This window comes from Molothrus ater, chromosome 25 (assembly GCF_012460135.2).
Source record: "Molothrus ater isolate BHLD 08-10-18 breed brown headed cowbird chromosome 25, BPBGC_Mater_1.1, whole genome shotgun sequence".
In the NCBI taxonomy this organism is placed as follows: domain Eukaryota; kingdom Metazoa; phylum Chordata; class Aves; order Passeriformes; family Icteridae; genus Molothrus; species Molothrus ater.
This window is the reverse complement of record NC_050502.2, coordinates 3,724,792-3,741,700: the sequence shown is the minus strand read 5'-3', so window position 1 is coordinate 3,741,700 and position 16,909 is coordinate 3,724,792. Positions and strand designations below refer to the sequence as shown.

Genomic DNA, 16,909 nt, shown 5'->3' with positions numbered 1-16,909 from the left:
CCAGGGGCACCTCCTGCCTCAAATCCCATCTATTCTGTGATCCTGTAATGAAACTAAACCCAATTCCAGGCCAAGCTGGGGCACCCCGGGGTGGAATTTGGAGGTTTTTAAGACGCTGCCATCCCAAACCCTTCTGGGATTTGATTCCAGGCTGTAATTCTTCTCCAGCTCCACAGGATGCCACTGTTCCTCTCCTGGACCTGCCCAGATTAAATCACCCGCAATGAAAACAACCACAGACTGCAAAAGCCGTTCACAGCAAAATAAAACCCCTCAATCTGTCCCTTCCTCGAGCCCCTCCCAGCATGAGAGCATCTCTGGGCCCTGCTGGGAGGAAATGAGCACCAAAATTTGGGAAGAAATCTCCTCAGTTTGTGTCACAGCAGGGCTGGCAGCTTTGAGATCATCTCTCATTCTGGCCTGGCAGGTTTGGTAAAGCACAGCTCAATTTCTTCTCCATTAAAATCCACCAGCACACACTTCTTGGGCTTGGTAATTCCAAGAATTAAAAGTAAGTTCTGTTTGGTAAAATTAAAATTAAAATGAGTTCTGTTTGGTAAAACAGAACTCGATTTCTTCTCAATCAAAATTCACCATCGCACTTCTTGAGTTTGGTCATTTCAATCTCCATTTTGGCTACTTAGAGGAAAAACAAAAATCCTAATTTAAGGAAATTTTCACCAGAATAGCACCTGATTTAGCAACACTTTAAAATACAATTTACCTCAAAGTCTGAATTCCCTCCTTAGCACATCCCCTCCACTGTAACTTTCTATTTTCTCTACTGAAAGTAAAAAAAAAAAGCAGTCAAATGAGCAGAAACTTTGTTAAAAATATTTATTTAAAAAAATACAATTGTTTTGCATGTCTGGTTGCACATAACTATTAACATATGATTGACTTGAATAATTTGCTACAATGCTTTTTTTAAAGCCAGCTTGCATTATACAAAGCAAAATCCCTCTGTCAGTTCTTACATAAAATAGTTTTCTTTAACTATTCCCACCCCATTTTTTTTTAAAAAAAGATTGCAATACATTGATTTTTATTTTTATTTTGTTGTTTGTTTTTTTTTTTTTTTTTTGCACAAAAATCGAAGCAATAGAAAAAAGTCACCTGATTTCTCAGGAAAGACCTTCATGATGTTTGAATAACAATTCCCAAAGAGCCACTGCCAAAGCAGCATTTGTCACTTTGAAGTGTCAGGACAGTGCAAAGGAAGTTTTGCATCTTGAAAGCTTTGCCTCTCCTGATTGTATTCAAACCTGAAATGTGCTCAAACAACTCCATCCCTGCCCTAATCCAGTTGCTCATACTTGGAATTTTCAGGATGATTTACACGCTGAAGGTCTTCCTAAATGTTATCTCAGAAGGTTAAATAAAAGCAAAATTTAGTAACACTGAACAATTACTGAAAACTTTGGCTATTTATGTACTTGCATTACATACCAGCATTTTTTTTTTTAAACACAATGGCATTAAGATACTCTAATAAAGTATTTAAAAATAAAAAGTTAGACTGAGAAGCAATTCTGTCCCAGGCAGGGTCACCTAGCTGGAACAAGGGGTGACTTTTACAGTTGTCTTGTCCAGAAAAGTCTCCAGTGTAGGAAGTTTCAGACACTCACTACAACATAACTTTGCCTCTTTAATTTGTAATATATATATATATATATTTATATATATTTATAGAGAAAAGAAAAATGCAACTCTGTTCTGGAAAGAGCCACTGGAAATGTTCCCCTTTTCTGCTGCTTTCAGGGGAGTTTTCCCCACGGATTGTTCTGAAAATCCCAGCAGGGTCAAACTGGGAAAGGGAAAACTCCAGCCCAGAGTTCCAGAGGGAGGGATCAGCTCCCAAAACACTGCCAAGAACCCAGCTCAGCCTGAACATTCCAGCAAGGAACCCACTCCAGAATCACCTTCCCAAGCCAGATGTGCACTCCAGGAACGAACAGGACAACACACACAGCTGGACGGGGGTGCTGGAGCGGCTAAAATTCGATTTAAATTGATTTAAATCCCTTCAAAACACACAAAAAACCTGCCCAGCCCAGGGAAGCTGGAGCAGCTGCTGCTGGATGTGCGCTGATTCCCAGGATTTTGGCCTCCCAGAATTCCTGCTGGTAAAGGATGATGAATTCCAGCTGCCCTGATCTCCTTGAGGGGACATGACCACTCTGTGTTTCCCTGGAATTTTTTTCCCTTTTTTTTTTTTTCTTTTTTTTTCAGCTTTATGATTCCAAATCAACTTCTCAGCTCTAAGAACAGAGGGGAAGAAGCATTAAATGTGCTACTGTACCCATCACAAAGCACTGTGACGTACATAAGGCCATCTGGTAACACTGCAACAGGCTACAAAAAACAGGTTTGGAAAAGGGAATTTTAGGATCATTTTTCAAAGCTACAAAGAATAAATCTCAACCCTGTTCACAGAGAACGAAACGTTTCCAAAGTATATTTTATATAGAAAAAAAACAAAACCAAAAACCTCTGTGCAACTGAACAACAGCACAATAACAACAACAAGAAGAAAAAAATAAAATAAAAGTCAACACAATTCTAGGAAGCAGTTTCAAAGCTTGGAGGGGTTAGGACATGCTAGGGAAAAAAAATAAAAATAAAAATAAAAATGAAAATAAAAATGAAAATAAAAATAAAAATGAAAATAAAAATGAAAATAAAAATGAAAATAAAAATAAAAATAAAAATAAAAATGAAAATAAAAATGAAAATAAAAATGAAAATAAAAATGAAAATAAAAATGAAAATAAAAATGAAAATAAAAATGAAAATACAGCCCCAAAAGCCACCCCAAGGAGCTGAGAACAAAGCCAGGGCTTGGAAAAGGGGAGCCCCCATCCCAGCACACAGCAACACTCCAGGAACCATGCACAGCCTTCCTAAATCACAGAAAAATCACCCTCAAGGAAAGGGAAAAAATCGAAATAAACAACAACAGCTTCCAGTTATTGGTACAGCACTGCTGAAATGGGCTCTGCCATCAGCTGCAGCCCCTCCTGACTCAGATCCCTGATTTCCAAAGGCTCAGGATTCTCCTGTTCCAGCCCTGACTGAGATGAGAACCTCCTGCAACACAACCTCGCAGAGAAATCTTGGAAATCAAGCCCAGCCTTTTGTTCCATGCACACAAAACTACTCAAAAACACATTTAAGACGCTTTTTTTTTCCTTTTTTTCTTTTTTTTTTTCAGGAAATGTGGCAACCAACAATGTCAAAAATAAACCTTTGGCAACTCCCGAGTGCACGCTGAGGGCAGGATTGATTTGAGGGCTAAAAGAGAAAAAAAACCCAAAAAAAACCCTCCCAAAAGAGTGCAAAATATTTCAAAGTGGCCACTGCAGAGTGCAGAATCTGCTCAGAGGGAGGATGGGGATATTTCTGTGGATTTTTGGGGATATTTCTGTGGATTTTTGGGAACACATCCTGCCAGGCATGACCCATCCAGGCAGACTTAAACACTGAGGAATCTAAAAAAAAAAAAAAAAAAAATTACAAAATTCCAATTTTTCAGCTCTGAGTGTGCTTCTCATCAGGGCCTGGAAGAGCTCCACAAGCAAAATCTGCTGCTTTCTTTGGGAGGTGGAAACAAAATTCTTTTTTTTTTTTTTTTTTGCCAGTTTTCGGGTGGTTTCGTTCCAAAATAATTTATAGGAAGCAGATATTTTGTTGTTCCAACAGGGAAATGTTGGAATATCCAGGGAGGAGCAGGGCCTTGCCCACCTGTGGTCAGACAGAAAAAACAACCTGCAGGGAACAGATTTCTTCTGATTCCTGCTTGTTCCTGGCAGAAAGGCAGGAATAAAATTCAGGATTTTAGAATAAAATTCAGGATTTTAGAATAAAAATCAGGATTTTTAGAATAAAATCCAGGATTTACTGACACCAAACCAAAAATTTCACCTTTCTGCTCCAAGCCCTTCAGGGAATCCTGACCAAAATGGGCAGCGCTGCCCTCGTGGCTTCTCTGTTTTGCCCTCCTGACTAAAATGAGTCAGGTTTGAAATTAAAATTGCTCTGGAGGAAGATTTGGTTCCATTCCTAAGGATTTCTCTGTGTCCAGAGCCACCTTTCCCCTCCCCATTCACTCCCAGTGGAATTTTGTGCCCCAAAAATCATCAGGGATGAACAGGACAACACTGGCACCCAGTTGGATGGGATGGAGGTGCTGGAGTGGCTAAAAATTGATTTAAATTGATTTAAATTGATTTAAATCCCTCCAAGACACACAAAAAAAAAACCAAAACAAAACCCCTGCCCAGCCCAGGGAAGTTGGAGCAGATGCCAAAATCACCTTCCCAAGCCAGATGTGCACTCCAGGAATGAACAGGACAACACACACAGCTGGACGGGGGTGCTGAAATTGGATTTAAATTGATTTAAATTGATTTTAAACCCTCCCAAGACACAAAAACCTGCCCAGCCCAGGGAAGCTGGGGCAGCTGCTGCTGGATGTGTGCTGATTCCCAGGATTTTGGCCTCCCAGAATTGCTGCTGGAGAAGGATTCAGCCCCAGATGAATTCCAGCTGCCCTGATCTCACACACCACTGCTGTGTCTCCCTACGATTTCCTTTTATTTTTAATTTTTCCCCAGTTTTATTATTCCAAATCAACTTCTCAGCTCTAAAACCAGAGGGGGAAGAAGCGTTCCCCAAGGCAAAGGGGACATAAAACTTTAGGGATTAACTGCATTTGACCCCAAAATCTTCCTGTGTCAGCCTGGCCCACTCCCCTGGAGCTGCTCCCACTCAACAGCCACTGCTAATTACTGCTTAATTAATTAACTCCTAATCAACCCATAACGCCTCTGGTTAGGCAGCACAGCCCCATCAACCATCCTGGACAGCTCCTGGGTGAATATTCCAGAATTTTGGGCTCTTCTGCCACATGGGAGACCCTCAGGGGCTGCTTGCAAAACCCCGCTCTGATTGCTAAGACAAAACCACCCCACCACACCTGAGAGGCCAAAAAATCTCTTATTTTCTTTTTTTTTTCCCCCCTATTTCTACTCTTCCAGATCCAGATTCTATTCCTCACAGAGCTGAGGAAGGGAACAAACCAAAACAGTCACCCAAAGCTGAGAAGTTTTGAAGTTCCTGTGGATTTTAACAACATTCCCTGCCCCACTGCTGAGGCTGATCTCCAGAGCTGGACTGAAAACAAATCTGCCTTAAAAATGGGAGAGGTTCAACTGCAGAATCAACATTAAAAACCCAAAATGTTCCATTTGTGAGACAGCTGAGGTCTGAAAATGCATCAGAAGGGGGAAATGACCCCAACCAAAGCCTTTCTGTTCTCACAATTCCACCATCCCAAAGATTCCATGGATTCTGAAACCTTGAGATGCTCCAAGTGAAAACAAGGAATTGTCCAATTCCAGGGATTTTATCCCAAGGATTCCATGGATTTTGAAGCCTTGGGATGCTCCAAGTGAAAACAAGGAATTGTCCAATTCCAAGGAATTTATCCCAAAGATTCCATGGACACTGAAACCTTGGGATGCTCCAAGTGAAAACAAGGAATTGTCCAATTCCAGGGATTTTAACCCTTCCTGACCTATTGCAAACCAGAGCTTGAATGTGCCAAAATCTGGCACTGAATCTGCCACATGGGCCAAATTCTGGCACATTTTGCCCCAAAGATTCCATGGATTCTGAAGCCTGGGGATGCTCCAAGTGAAAACAAGGACTTGTCCACCCCCAGGGATTTTATCCCTTCCTGACCTATTGCAAACCAAAGCTTGAATGTGCCAAAATCTGGGCACAGGAATTGCATCCCCTGCTGAGGACAGGTCTGAAACAAAGCTCTAAACCTAAAGCTGCTGCTAAAAAAAAAAAACCCCAAAATTCCTCCATCACCCTCTTTTGACCAGGATCACCCTCCCAGGAATGACAGAACACCAAGGGTTCCATAACCATGGGACATTTTTCTGCTTCCAGGGGCTGCTCCTGGCCAGGAACCCTGAAAATCCAGGATCCCAAACAGAGCCAGGCAGCAGCAGCAGCTGCCCATGGAGAAATCAACCAAAAAACCAAGAGATTTCCAGGAACAAGACATGAGTTCAGCTTCCAGGATTCCCTAAATCCTACCAGTTTTTTTGAATGGTTGTGTTCCATCATTAGAGGTTTTTTCCTATTTCCAGGAGCTGGGGAGGATGCTGGGTTCTTGTTTGTCTCCTACCAAAATTCTTTGAACCTTCCACATAACCCAAGCCAGGCACAAACTGATGCAAAAATTACCAAACATTCCACAAAACCAAAGCTACTCCAGCAACAGGAACCTAAGGAAAAAAAAAGCTTCTGTAATGCTGCATTTTTTTTTAATTTTTTTGTTATTTTTTTTAAAATCACCACGGTACAGAACTAAAACAGAATCTACTCTAACCCCACCTGTCTTAGGCTAAATTAAAAACAAACTGTGAGGAGCTGCACAAAAGTGCTCCTGAAGTGACCTAAAGAACCAGCAGGTGACAGAGGGAGCCCCCAGGGAGGCTCTGCCAGGAATGGGGCCCAGGAAAAGCTGGCAGCTCCCTTTGGAACAAGGAAATCTTCCCTTCAGTCACCTGAAAACTGCAGTGGAGAAAAGGCAGCAAAAGCTGCTCCTCTCCCACCTCTTTCTCCCTTTTCCATCATCCTGTCCACGCTGATTTTTGGTTTTTTCCTGCCTCATTTTTATTTTTCCTGTTTTACCTGGTGGAATCTTTCCCATCCAGGCTGCATTTCCACAGGAAAACCTGGATTCTCTGTGGCACAGCAATTTTGGGAAGCTTCTTGGAGAGGAGCAGGAGCCCACAAATATTTTTTGGGCTTGACCCTCTGCCCAAAGCTATAAAAGCTCACAAAGAATTAAGTGCACAAATTTTTTTTTCAACAGCTAAACTTGGCTTTTCTCCACAAGGGGAACAAGGGGGAAGGGAAGCAATTAAATTGCAAGTTTTTAGTGCTCATTCATGAATTTTCAATTCGAATCCCAGCCTGCAAATGTCAAAAGTCCAAGTATTTGGTAGGCATAAAATTGGCCAACCTGAACCAACCAAAGTGCTGCTATTTACACATAGCTCTAGAAATTTCCCAGAGCAGGCTTTTCCCAAACATGCAAACCAAAATAAAAAATTCCAGATGCCTGCTCTTCACCATCACCCGCAGCTTCGCTTCTGCATTTCAAAAATAAAAATAAAAATGGAAAAAAAAAAACACAAAAAAAGGTCAATATTGCACATTTGAAGAGCTGCTGGCGCAGGAATTTCCTCCTGCATCTGCTGATGTCTAAATGTGAAGCATTTTTTGCCTCAGACAGGAGCCAACAGGAAGACAGGTCACTCCATGAGCTCACTCCCTGCTTCTCCACCTGAAAAAGGAATATTTATTTTTTTTTTCTCCCACTTTTCCCCTGGGCAGGTGAACAATGCCCAAGAAAAAATGTTCCACCCACCTGTCCCAGGTGTCACATCAGGAACACACAAAAAGTGGTTTTGTTTTTTTTTTTTTTTGTATCTCAATGTCAGGATATAGAAAGGGAACAGCACTGCAGGAAAAGAAAAGTCCTGGGTGTTGTGGCTTTTAAAGGGAATTCCAAGCCTGCAAAAGTGGCAGAAGGAAAAGAAAAAAACAACTCTGGAAAAGTTTGAGTTCACCACTTCTCCATGGAATAGGTGCAGTATTTACAGCAAACTCTGTCAGCTCCTCGTGCTGGACAGGGGAAAATCTTAAAATCTTCCTCTGCTCGTGGCAGCCCGGAGGATGCTGAAGGAAGGAGATGTCTCCATCTGTTTTCTGGGAATTTTTAATGGGGAAGATGCTCTGACACCCCCAACTCAAAGCCAGAAGTTGCTGCCTGACATCAGATGCCCCAAATGTGGAAAGACACAAACCCAAAGCCCAACACTCCCAGACTGAGGGGCTGAGAGAGGAGCAGCTCTCATTTTCTCACCCCTCAGTTTTCTCAAAAGGCCTCCTGAGGTGTAAAAAATCCACCTACAAACTCCATCTCACCTCCAATGGCTCTGGAAAAACAATCCTGCATCATTAATCCAGGACACCAAGGAGGTAAAAACAGATTTACCACGAGGTTAAACCCCATGGAACCCCTCAGCCTGGTTTGGGGTCCAACAAAAAAAAAAAAAAAAACTCAAAATCAACAGCTCCACTGCAAAACTTGGGATAAGAGCTGGCAAAAGAGGAGCTTTTCCACGTGGGGAAAAGCAGGAAACTTTTCCAGAACTGTGGGGAAAGAAGAGCAACACTTAATGCTGGGGTGTTGCTGGGCTCTGGAATTGCAGGTCAGGCAGCAACCCCCCCTAAAAACCAAGGGAAAATTCCCCAAAAACTGCAGGGAAAATCCCCCAAAACCCAGGGCAAATCCCCCAAAACTGCAGGAAAAAAGCCCCAAAACTGCAGGGGAAATCCTCCCATCCTGCTGATCCAGCAGGGAGCTCCCAGGCTGTGGCACAAGAAATGTCTGGACTCCAGCATTGAAACTCTGTGAGAAGTGAAAGGAGCTCATCCCACCACTCATAGGAAGGGAAACATCCAAAATCCAGCCCCAGGGGCTCCACAGAATTGTCCTGGATATAAACTTGGAATAAATCCTTGGAAAAAAAAAAAAATTCTCCGTGCAGGAAAAAAAAACCAAAAAAAAAAACCAAAATAAAAATAGAGACAAGGGCAGCAGAAAAGCCCTGGTGCTTTTGTTGCTGCAGAGGTTGTGGTGCCCCCAGGGCAGAGCTGGCAGCACACACCCCATTCCCAAACTTTTCCTGGAATGCCAGCTTCCATCAGGATTCAGGGTTCTCCTTGCTGAGCACAGGAAGCAGAAGAACAGAGGGTTTTGTTTGTTTTTTGTTTTTTTTCCCAAGAGTCACAGAGAAAAGCCTCCTCTGGTGCTGTTTGCTGCAGTCAGTGCAGGGGCAGTTGCTGCAACACCACCCAAAATTCCTTTTGGACACGGGGGGAAAAAAACCTTCCAAAGTGAGGAGGAGAAGAAACTGGAGCTGCAGCTCCTATTAAGGCGTTTGCATATACATTCCCAACCTGGGTTCTTCCAAAAAAAGGGGGAATTTTTGCACAAAAAAGGCTTTTTTTTGTCGGTTTTTTTTTTTTTTTTTTGGATTCGGGAATGGCAACAACTCCGACTCCGACTGTTGAGAATCTCTGTGGAATTACAAACTGCTTGTTTTAAAAAAAAGGTGGTGGAAGGGAAAACGTCCCATATCTCTTTGCCTTGCTGTCCTTGTGCAGAAATCCCATGTGCTATGTCTTCTGCAGGTCTGGGGAAAAGGGGCCAGGGGTGGAGGGTCCATCCAGTCCAGACAGGGTAAATGGGCCGTGACTGTTCAGCACGGATGGGAACTAAGAGATAAAACAAGAATCATCAAAAAAAAACCACTTTAATTCAATGTTCCTCCCACACCTGGGCACGAAGAAGGGCAAAAAAATCCCCAAATGTAACAACAAAACAAAGCAAAGCCACCCCAGATTTCAAGGATGCTCTTGGCTCCTCACTTTTAATTTATTTTTTAATGCCAAGCAGTGTCACAGTGACCCCATATCCTCATTAAAATGTGACTTTAATCCAGGTTCTGAGGAAAACAGGGTCTAAATTACCCCTCAGTTAATTATCAGCTCTTTCCAAGCTGAAATACCCACTGTCATTCCAGCCCTCCTTGTTTATTTTATATCCTCATGGTACAGATGAGGAACTTCCTTCATCTCCATGGAGATGACAGATCCCAACCCAGAAAATTTCATTACATTCTTAAATTTCAAAGAAATTAAATAAAAATTAATTAAATTTGTTAAATTCTACCATTTGCCACAGCAAATTCAGGCAGCAAATGTGGTAATTCCAGTGCCAGAGTGGAAGTGTGAGGGAAAAACATGAGAATTACAACTAAAGGAGTGGTTTTTTTCTTAAATACAGTGGATTTTCTCCTATATAGTAAAAAATACCCTGACCTTGGACACTTCCAGGGATCCAGGAGCAGCCACAGCTTCTCTGGGCCTCTCCACCCTCACAGGGGTGAATTTTAAAGATTTCTTCCATAAAAATCATCAAAAACTGTGCCACACATCAGCACAGAGATCAAACACATACTCTTTCTCCTCATTGGTTGTGAGATTAATTAATATTTTTTAGTTGTGAGATTAATAATTAATTTTAGTTGTGAGATTAATGAATATTTTTAGTTGCGAGATTAATGAATATTTTTCATCAGGAATGATTGGAACAATCAATAGAGCAGAAAATTTCTAAAATTCATGAAAATCCCAACCAAAAAAAAAAAAAAGTTACAAGGAGGAAATTTTTACAGGAAGAACAGACCTAAAAAGGACAAATAATCTCTCTCTAAAGCAGCCTGTGCTGCAGTTGATTTCAACCATTCCTGAAACACCAACATTTACAATATCCTGAAATAAAACCGGGTAAAAAAATAAAATTAATGCTGCAACAGGGGGTAGGAAACAACAACTCCTGGATTATTTCTGCTGCAAATATTGGGAATAATTGCAGGTGTGTTGGAAGCCAGGAAATTCCTCTGGCTGCCCTGGAGGGCTCAGAGACCTTGGCCCAGAGCCCTGGACCCCTGTGCCTTTGGTTTAGCCCTTGGAAAAAACAATTCCCAAACTTCTGTGAAGATTTACAGGCCACAAAAGTTTAGGCAGAATGACAGTGAATTTATCACAGGGTGAAAAATAGATTTTTGAGGTTTTTAGAATGGGGGCTTGGGGTCTCAAGATGGAGGAATTGGGGCGCGCCTTGTCCTTTTTCCTTCTTCTTCTTCTTGGCCTCCATCTTCTGGGTGATGTTGGCACTTTTGGATTGGTTTAAGGTAGGAACTTGTGGGGATCTCTCACTGCTCACAGTGACCCCAAGAAGAGTTGGAAAGTCTCTTTTCCCAGCCCAGTGCTCGAAGAAGGAGTCAGGGCTCTTCATTTCTCTGTCTCAAGGTTGTTCATTGTTTCTTATCTATAAAAATTCTTTCTCCTGCCCTGCCGAGGTCCATCCAGCAGGACAGTTCCAGGCACTCTGCCTGCCCCCAGGGCAGGGTTATGTCTGTATACTAAAAATACATTATTTACAATTACTTTCCAATACCTATCACCTATGTTAGACAGTGAGCTTCTACTCTAAACCAATCCAAAAGTGCCACCATCACAGCAGAAGATGGAGGCCAAGAAGAAGAAGGAGAAGAAGGACAGGACATGCCCAGTTCCCTCTGTCTTGCCTCATGAACCCCCATTCTAAATCCCCAAAATTCTACATTTTCACCCTGTGATTAATTCACTATCATTTTACCCAAACTCTTGTGGCTTGTAACTCCTCACACAAAGCTGGGAATTGTTTCCAGCCCTTGGGGTGCTGTTATGTCTTTTTACTAAAAACTACCTGTACAATATTTACAATTACTTTCCAATACCCACCACCTGTGTCAGACAGTGAGCTTCTACTCTAAACCAATCCCAAAGTGCCAACATCACCCAGAAGATGGAGACCAAGAAGAAGAAGGAGAAGAAGGACAGGACATGCCCAGTTCCCTCCATCTTGCCCCCTGAACCCCCATTCTAAAAACCCCAAAATCTCCTTTTCCACCCCGTGATAACTTCACTATTGTTCTACCTAAACTGTTGTGGCTTGCTGATCTTCACCTAAGGTTGGTGATTTGCTCCATAATCAAACCCAGAGGTGTTTTGGGCTCTGTGCCAGGGTCTCTGAGCCCCTGGCAGGGTCTGGGCTGTTCTGGACAGCCAGAGGGATGTGCTGGGTTCCCACAGAAACTCAGTGTCTAACAAAGGTGATAGGTATTGGGAAATTATTGTAAATAATGTATCTAATCATAATTACAGTAATTATGTAATTATTGTAAATAATTACAATAATGAAAATTATTGTCTAACAAAGGTGATAGGTATTGGGAAATTATTGTAAATAATGTATCTAATCATAATTACAATAATGTAAATTATTGTCTAACAAAGGCGATAGGTATTGGGAAATTATTGTAAATAATGTATGTAATCATAATTACAGTAATTATGTAATTATTGTAAATAATTACAATAATGTAAATTATTGTCTAACAAAGGTGATAGGTATTGGGAAATTATTGTAAATAACGTATCTAATCATAATTACAATAATGTAAATTATTGTCTAACAAAGGCGATAGATATTGGGAAATTATTGTAAATAATGTATGTAATCATAATTACAATAATCATGTAATTATTGTAAATAATTACAATAATGTAAATTATTATCTAAGAAAGGTGATAGGTATTGGGAAATTATTGTAAATAATGTATGTAATCATAATTACAATAATCATGTAATTATTGTAAATAATTACAATAATGTAAATTATTGTAATTATTGTAAATAATTACAATAATGTAAATTATTGTCTAACAAAGGTGATAGGTATTGGGAAATTATTGCAAATAGTGTACATGTGGTTTTCAGTCTAAAAAGACAACTGAGGGTGGTCAGTGTGCCTCAAGCCAACCTGCCAGACAGATCTCAGCAGGCCAGAGAAAGAATTTTATAGATAAGAAGCAATAAATAACCTTGAGAAAAATCCTGACTCCTTCTTTGATTGCTGGGCTGGGAAAAAGGAGCTTGGAGGTATCTCAGGGTCAGTGTGAGCAGCAGAAATTCCGAGAGGAAGGAAGTGGGAACTCCTGGAGAATGGGAATCACCTGGGAAATGGGAATCCCTGGAGAATGGGAATCCCTGGGAATCCCTGGGAAATGGGAATCCCTGGGAAATGGGAATCACCTGGGAAATGGGAATCCTTGAAAATAGGAATCCCTGGAGAATGGGAATCCCTGGGAATCCCTGGAAAATGGGAATCCCTGAAAATGGGAATCCCTGGGAATCCCTGGAGAATGGGAATCCTTGGAGAATGGGAATCCTTGGGAATGGGAATCCCTGGAAAATGGGAATCCCTGGAAAATGGGACTCCCTGGGAATCCCTGGAGAATGGCACTCCCTGGAGAATGGGAATCCTTGGGAATGGGAATCACTGGGAATCCCTGGGAGATGGGAATCCCTGAAAATGGGAATCACCTGGAGAATGGGAATCACCTGGGGAATGGCACTCCCTGGGAATGGGAATCCCTGGAGAATGGGAATCCCTGGGAAATGGGAATCCCTGGAGAATGGGAATCCTTGGGAATGGCACTCCCTGGAGAATGGGAATCCCTGGGAAATGGGAATCCCTGGAGAATGGGACTCCCTGGGAATGGCACTCCCTGGGGAATGGGAATCCTTGGGAATGGCACTCCCTGGGACTGGACTCACCTGGAACAGGGTGTTAGCACCTTGCAGGCGGGCAGGGCTCAGGGGAGCCACGGGGCTCAGGGTGCTCCAGAAGTGGATGCTGGAGAGCAGAGGGCTGGGAGTCAGCAGGATGGGAGTCTGGAAAGGGAGGAGGAGAACAGCTCTGTCAGAGCCCTTCCCAGGGAATTCCAGCCCTTCCCATGGAATTCCACCCCTTCCCACAGAATTTCAGCCTTTCCCCACAGAATTCCAGCAGGGAAATTCCACCCTTTCCCCATGGAATTCCACCCTTTCCTCATGGAATTCCAGCCTTTCCCGTGGAATTCCAATAGGGAAATTCCAGCTTTTCCCCACAGAATTCCAGCAGGGAAATTCCAGCCTTTGCCCATGAAATTCCAGCCCTTCCTCTGGAATTCCAGCCTTTCCCTATAGAATTCCAGCCTTTCCCTATAGAATTCCAGCCTTTCCCCATGGAAATCCAGCTCTTCCCCATGGAATTTCAGCCCTTCCCCTGGAATTCCAGCTTTTCCTGTAGAATTCCAGCCCCTCCCCATGGAATTCCAGCTTTTCCAGCCTTTCCCCTGGAATTCCAGCCCCAACGCCCCCTCAGCTGCCACAACTCCCATCCCCTCCTTCCTCTCCTCCTCCTCCTCCCTGCCAGCCCCTTCCAGCTCTCCCTCCCTCCCCTCACTGAGCAATCCAACCCCTTTTTTTTCCCCCCCAAATCCTGCTGGAAGCCACAGCAGAGCAGCTCCTCCTTCAATCCAGCACTCTGGAAAAGTGGGATTCTGGATTTAAAAAGGGAAAAAAAAAAAACCACCCCAAAACAATGGGCACGAGGCTGCTGCTGGTGCCACTGACAACGCCAGCAACAACAAAAGGAGTTCCCATCCAGCTCCTGAATATTCCAGGTTCACCAGCCAAGCACTTCCCAGGGTGCCAAAAGAACAACTCCACTTGCATTTTGTTTTTTTTTTTTTTCTTTTTTCCCCCTGTCTTCAGCCACTTCAGTTTTCAACCAGCAGCTCCCCCATGGTTTCATTCTAATCCCAATTTATTGCAGGGGAGAGATCACACAGATACAGAATGATTTAACAGCCCTGCTGGATTCAGTTCCCTTCCAAGTTTTCCATGAGACATGAAAGCTTTCCTTTCCCACACAAAGATAACGACCAAATTAAGCAGCTGCTCTTATGGCTGCCTGCTCACAAGCACTTTTGGCTTTAACTAAATGCTGCTAACTGAGGGAAAAAAAAAAAGCTCAGCAGACACCTCTGTGGGGCTGGTTTTGAAGGATTTGCAGGCCCAGCTGAAGGATTTAGGAATAACTCAGTATTCCCCTGGCAAGGTTTACAAAATCCTGCTGGAGCTGGTTTGGGTTTTGCCTCCACACGCCCAGCACCTGGGCACACTTTGGGGTGAATTAACACCAAACTTTTGTTTGATTCAAAAAAAAAAAAAAAAAAACAAAACAATAAAAAACAACCAGGGAGTGACATCCTGAGTTTCAAATCTCTGCATACAATGAACTATTCATTTTCCACTTGCTGTTTTCAAGCATAACATCATCACTATTGTTAGTTTAAACAAAAAAAAAAAAAAAAAGAAAAAAAAAAAAAGAAAGAAAACCAGGAAGGGAATTGAAGGGAATTTGATCACCTGAGAGAAAAGTGCTGGAGTAAGAGAAGCAGTTGGGAGAGAAGGACTCAGGATGCCCAGAGGACTCGGATCACTGCCTGTGATGACCAGAGTGGGAGCCAGCTCCAGCCCTTTGGGTTTTTTCGACCTGGAGAGGTGATTGGCAAACTCCTTCTCCAACCCTGCAGCTGAATCCTGCTGCTCTTTGGGCTCTGGGGATTGGTGCTGGAGGCTCTGGGCCTGCTCCAGCTGCTGGGAAGTCACAGATTCGATGTCTGTGTCAATGTCCAGGTCGGGGTTGGAGCTCAGGGGCGGCGAGGGCGGCGTGGAGGGCACCTGGAGGCCTGGGGACACGGAGGAAATGGGCGGGGTCGGGGTGTAGCTGGTGCTCAAGTTTGGCAAAGGTGCTGGAGGAGCTTCAGGGACGCTGAGCTTGGGCAGGACCAGAGTCTCCAGGGTCTGCAGAGTCTCCTCAGAGCCCAGGGGGAGCGAGGAGGACACGGCGGGGGTGGCAGAAGCCGTGGAGGTGACAGCCACAGCCGAAGTGGTGGAAACCAGGGGGGCAGAGGGCGGTGGCTTTTTGGAGGGCATGGTGACAAACTTGATGACAGAAGGGGTGGGGTCCTGAGGTTTCTTCTCCGTCAGCTTCTCGGCCGGGTTCTCGATCTTGATGGACCTGAAGAGCTTCACGCTGGAGGAGTTGAGGGAGTTGAGGGTGAAGGAGGAGTACAGGCCTGAGTGGATGTAGTCATTACGGCTGGAGGACTTTGCACACGACTGGGATTTCTCCTTGCCACAGTTCTCCACGTCCTTGGGGGTGCTGGTGACCTCCCCAAAGCCGGGCATTTCGGGGTCCCCCTCGATCCGGCCCACCACCAGCGGATCCATGTTCAGGATCTCCGGGTAGGACACGAATTTGTACACAAATTTCTTCCCATTCACCTTCTTAATGATATTCTGGTGGGGAAGAAGACAAAAGTATATTTAGACCTTTCTTCAGATTAATTTTCTTCCTACAAACACTGCCTAAAATAGGCAGAGGAATTAAAGTCTGTAATCTTTCAGCCAAAAAAAAAAAACCCAAAAAACAAGAGAATGTTTCTTCTTTTCCTGTTTTAAAAACACCCTGCGTGTTCCAGTTCTGTTCTCGGAGCTGGCAGACAAAACACTGCAACAGGTGAGCCTAACCTGACATTAAACATACTAAAAACAGCTTAAAAAATGCCAAGAAATCCTCATTAATATAAAAAAAATGCCCATTACCCCCAGCAAGAATCACTTAGCTGGGTACACTATGGGTAATTTAATAGAAGAACTTGCTAAAGGGTTTCTCCAGGACTGCAGAATTGAGAGCTTGCACTTCAAATCAAACCACCTTTATTCTTAATAAGATGATAATAAAGGAAAATAAGCAGCTGAACTTGTCAGCAGAATGCAGGCTAATCAGTTATTTCAATACCACAGAACAGCATCTGTCAAACTTGTTTTGCTCCTCAGCGAAATGCCACACACACTTTGGACTTGGAATTATCCTTATTTATCATTGCCTGATTGCTGCTGAGATCTCTCAGCACCAAAGCAGATTTGTGGCACCCAGTAATGAACACCAGCACCCTCCCACCTGCTCCAGGCTGAGGCTCCTCAGAAACTGGGGGTTATTTTTATCTGCTCCACTCACACACGAGCAGCCGTGGGATAAAGGGAAACAAAGGTGAGACTCCAAGATGTTGGATAAACAAAAGCTTCTTACTCTGCTGGGCTGAAAACAATGGTCAAAGTGAAGGTGAAATACACAGGAAAAAAATAAAAATACTTAGGGATGGAAAATGTTGCTTTTGAAAGAAATAAACGTAAAGAGAAAGCTGCAAAAAGACCTGGAAGTCGTGGTGCAATATTCACGCCCTCCATCATCATCCTCTCCCTGTGCTTTACCTGGATTTTAATCCTTGCAAGGCTGTGTATTTTTGGAAG

General features: G+C 43.2%; 1 protein-coding gene across 2 annotated transcripts in view; it reads right to left on the bottom strand.

Moving 5' to 3' along the window:
* Positions 1-823: 823 nt before the first annotated feature.
* Positions 824-16,909, bottom strand: part of ELK4 (ETS transcription factor ELK4) — a 28,752-nt gene continuing 12,666 nt past the window's right edge. Inside the window, exons 3-6 of one of the 2 annotated variants that reach the window (XR_008508828.1) lie at positions 14,960-15,895; positions 13,322-13,438; positions 7,454-9,369; positions 824-7,369 (exon numbers count right to left, since the gene is read on the bottom strand). Coding sequence is in view for 1 of the 2 variants with exons in the window: in XM_036398533.2 (XP_036254426.1) it covers positions 9,271-9,369; positions 13,322-13,438; positions 14,960-15,895 (1,152 nt within the window). In the remaining variant the exon portion in view is untranslated. Of the gene's footprint in view, positions 9,370-13,321; positions 13,439-14,959; positions 15,896-16,909 lie in introns of both variants that reach the window. The other variant, XM_036398533.2, reaches the window with a different exon arrangement.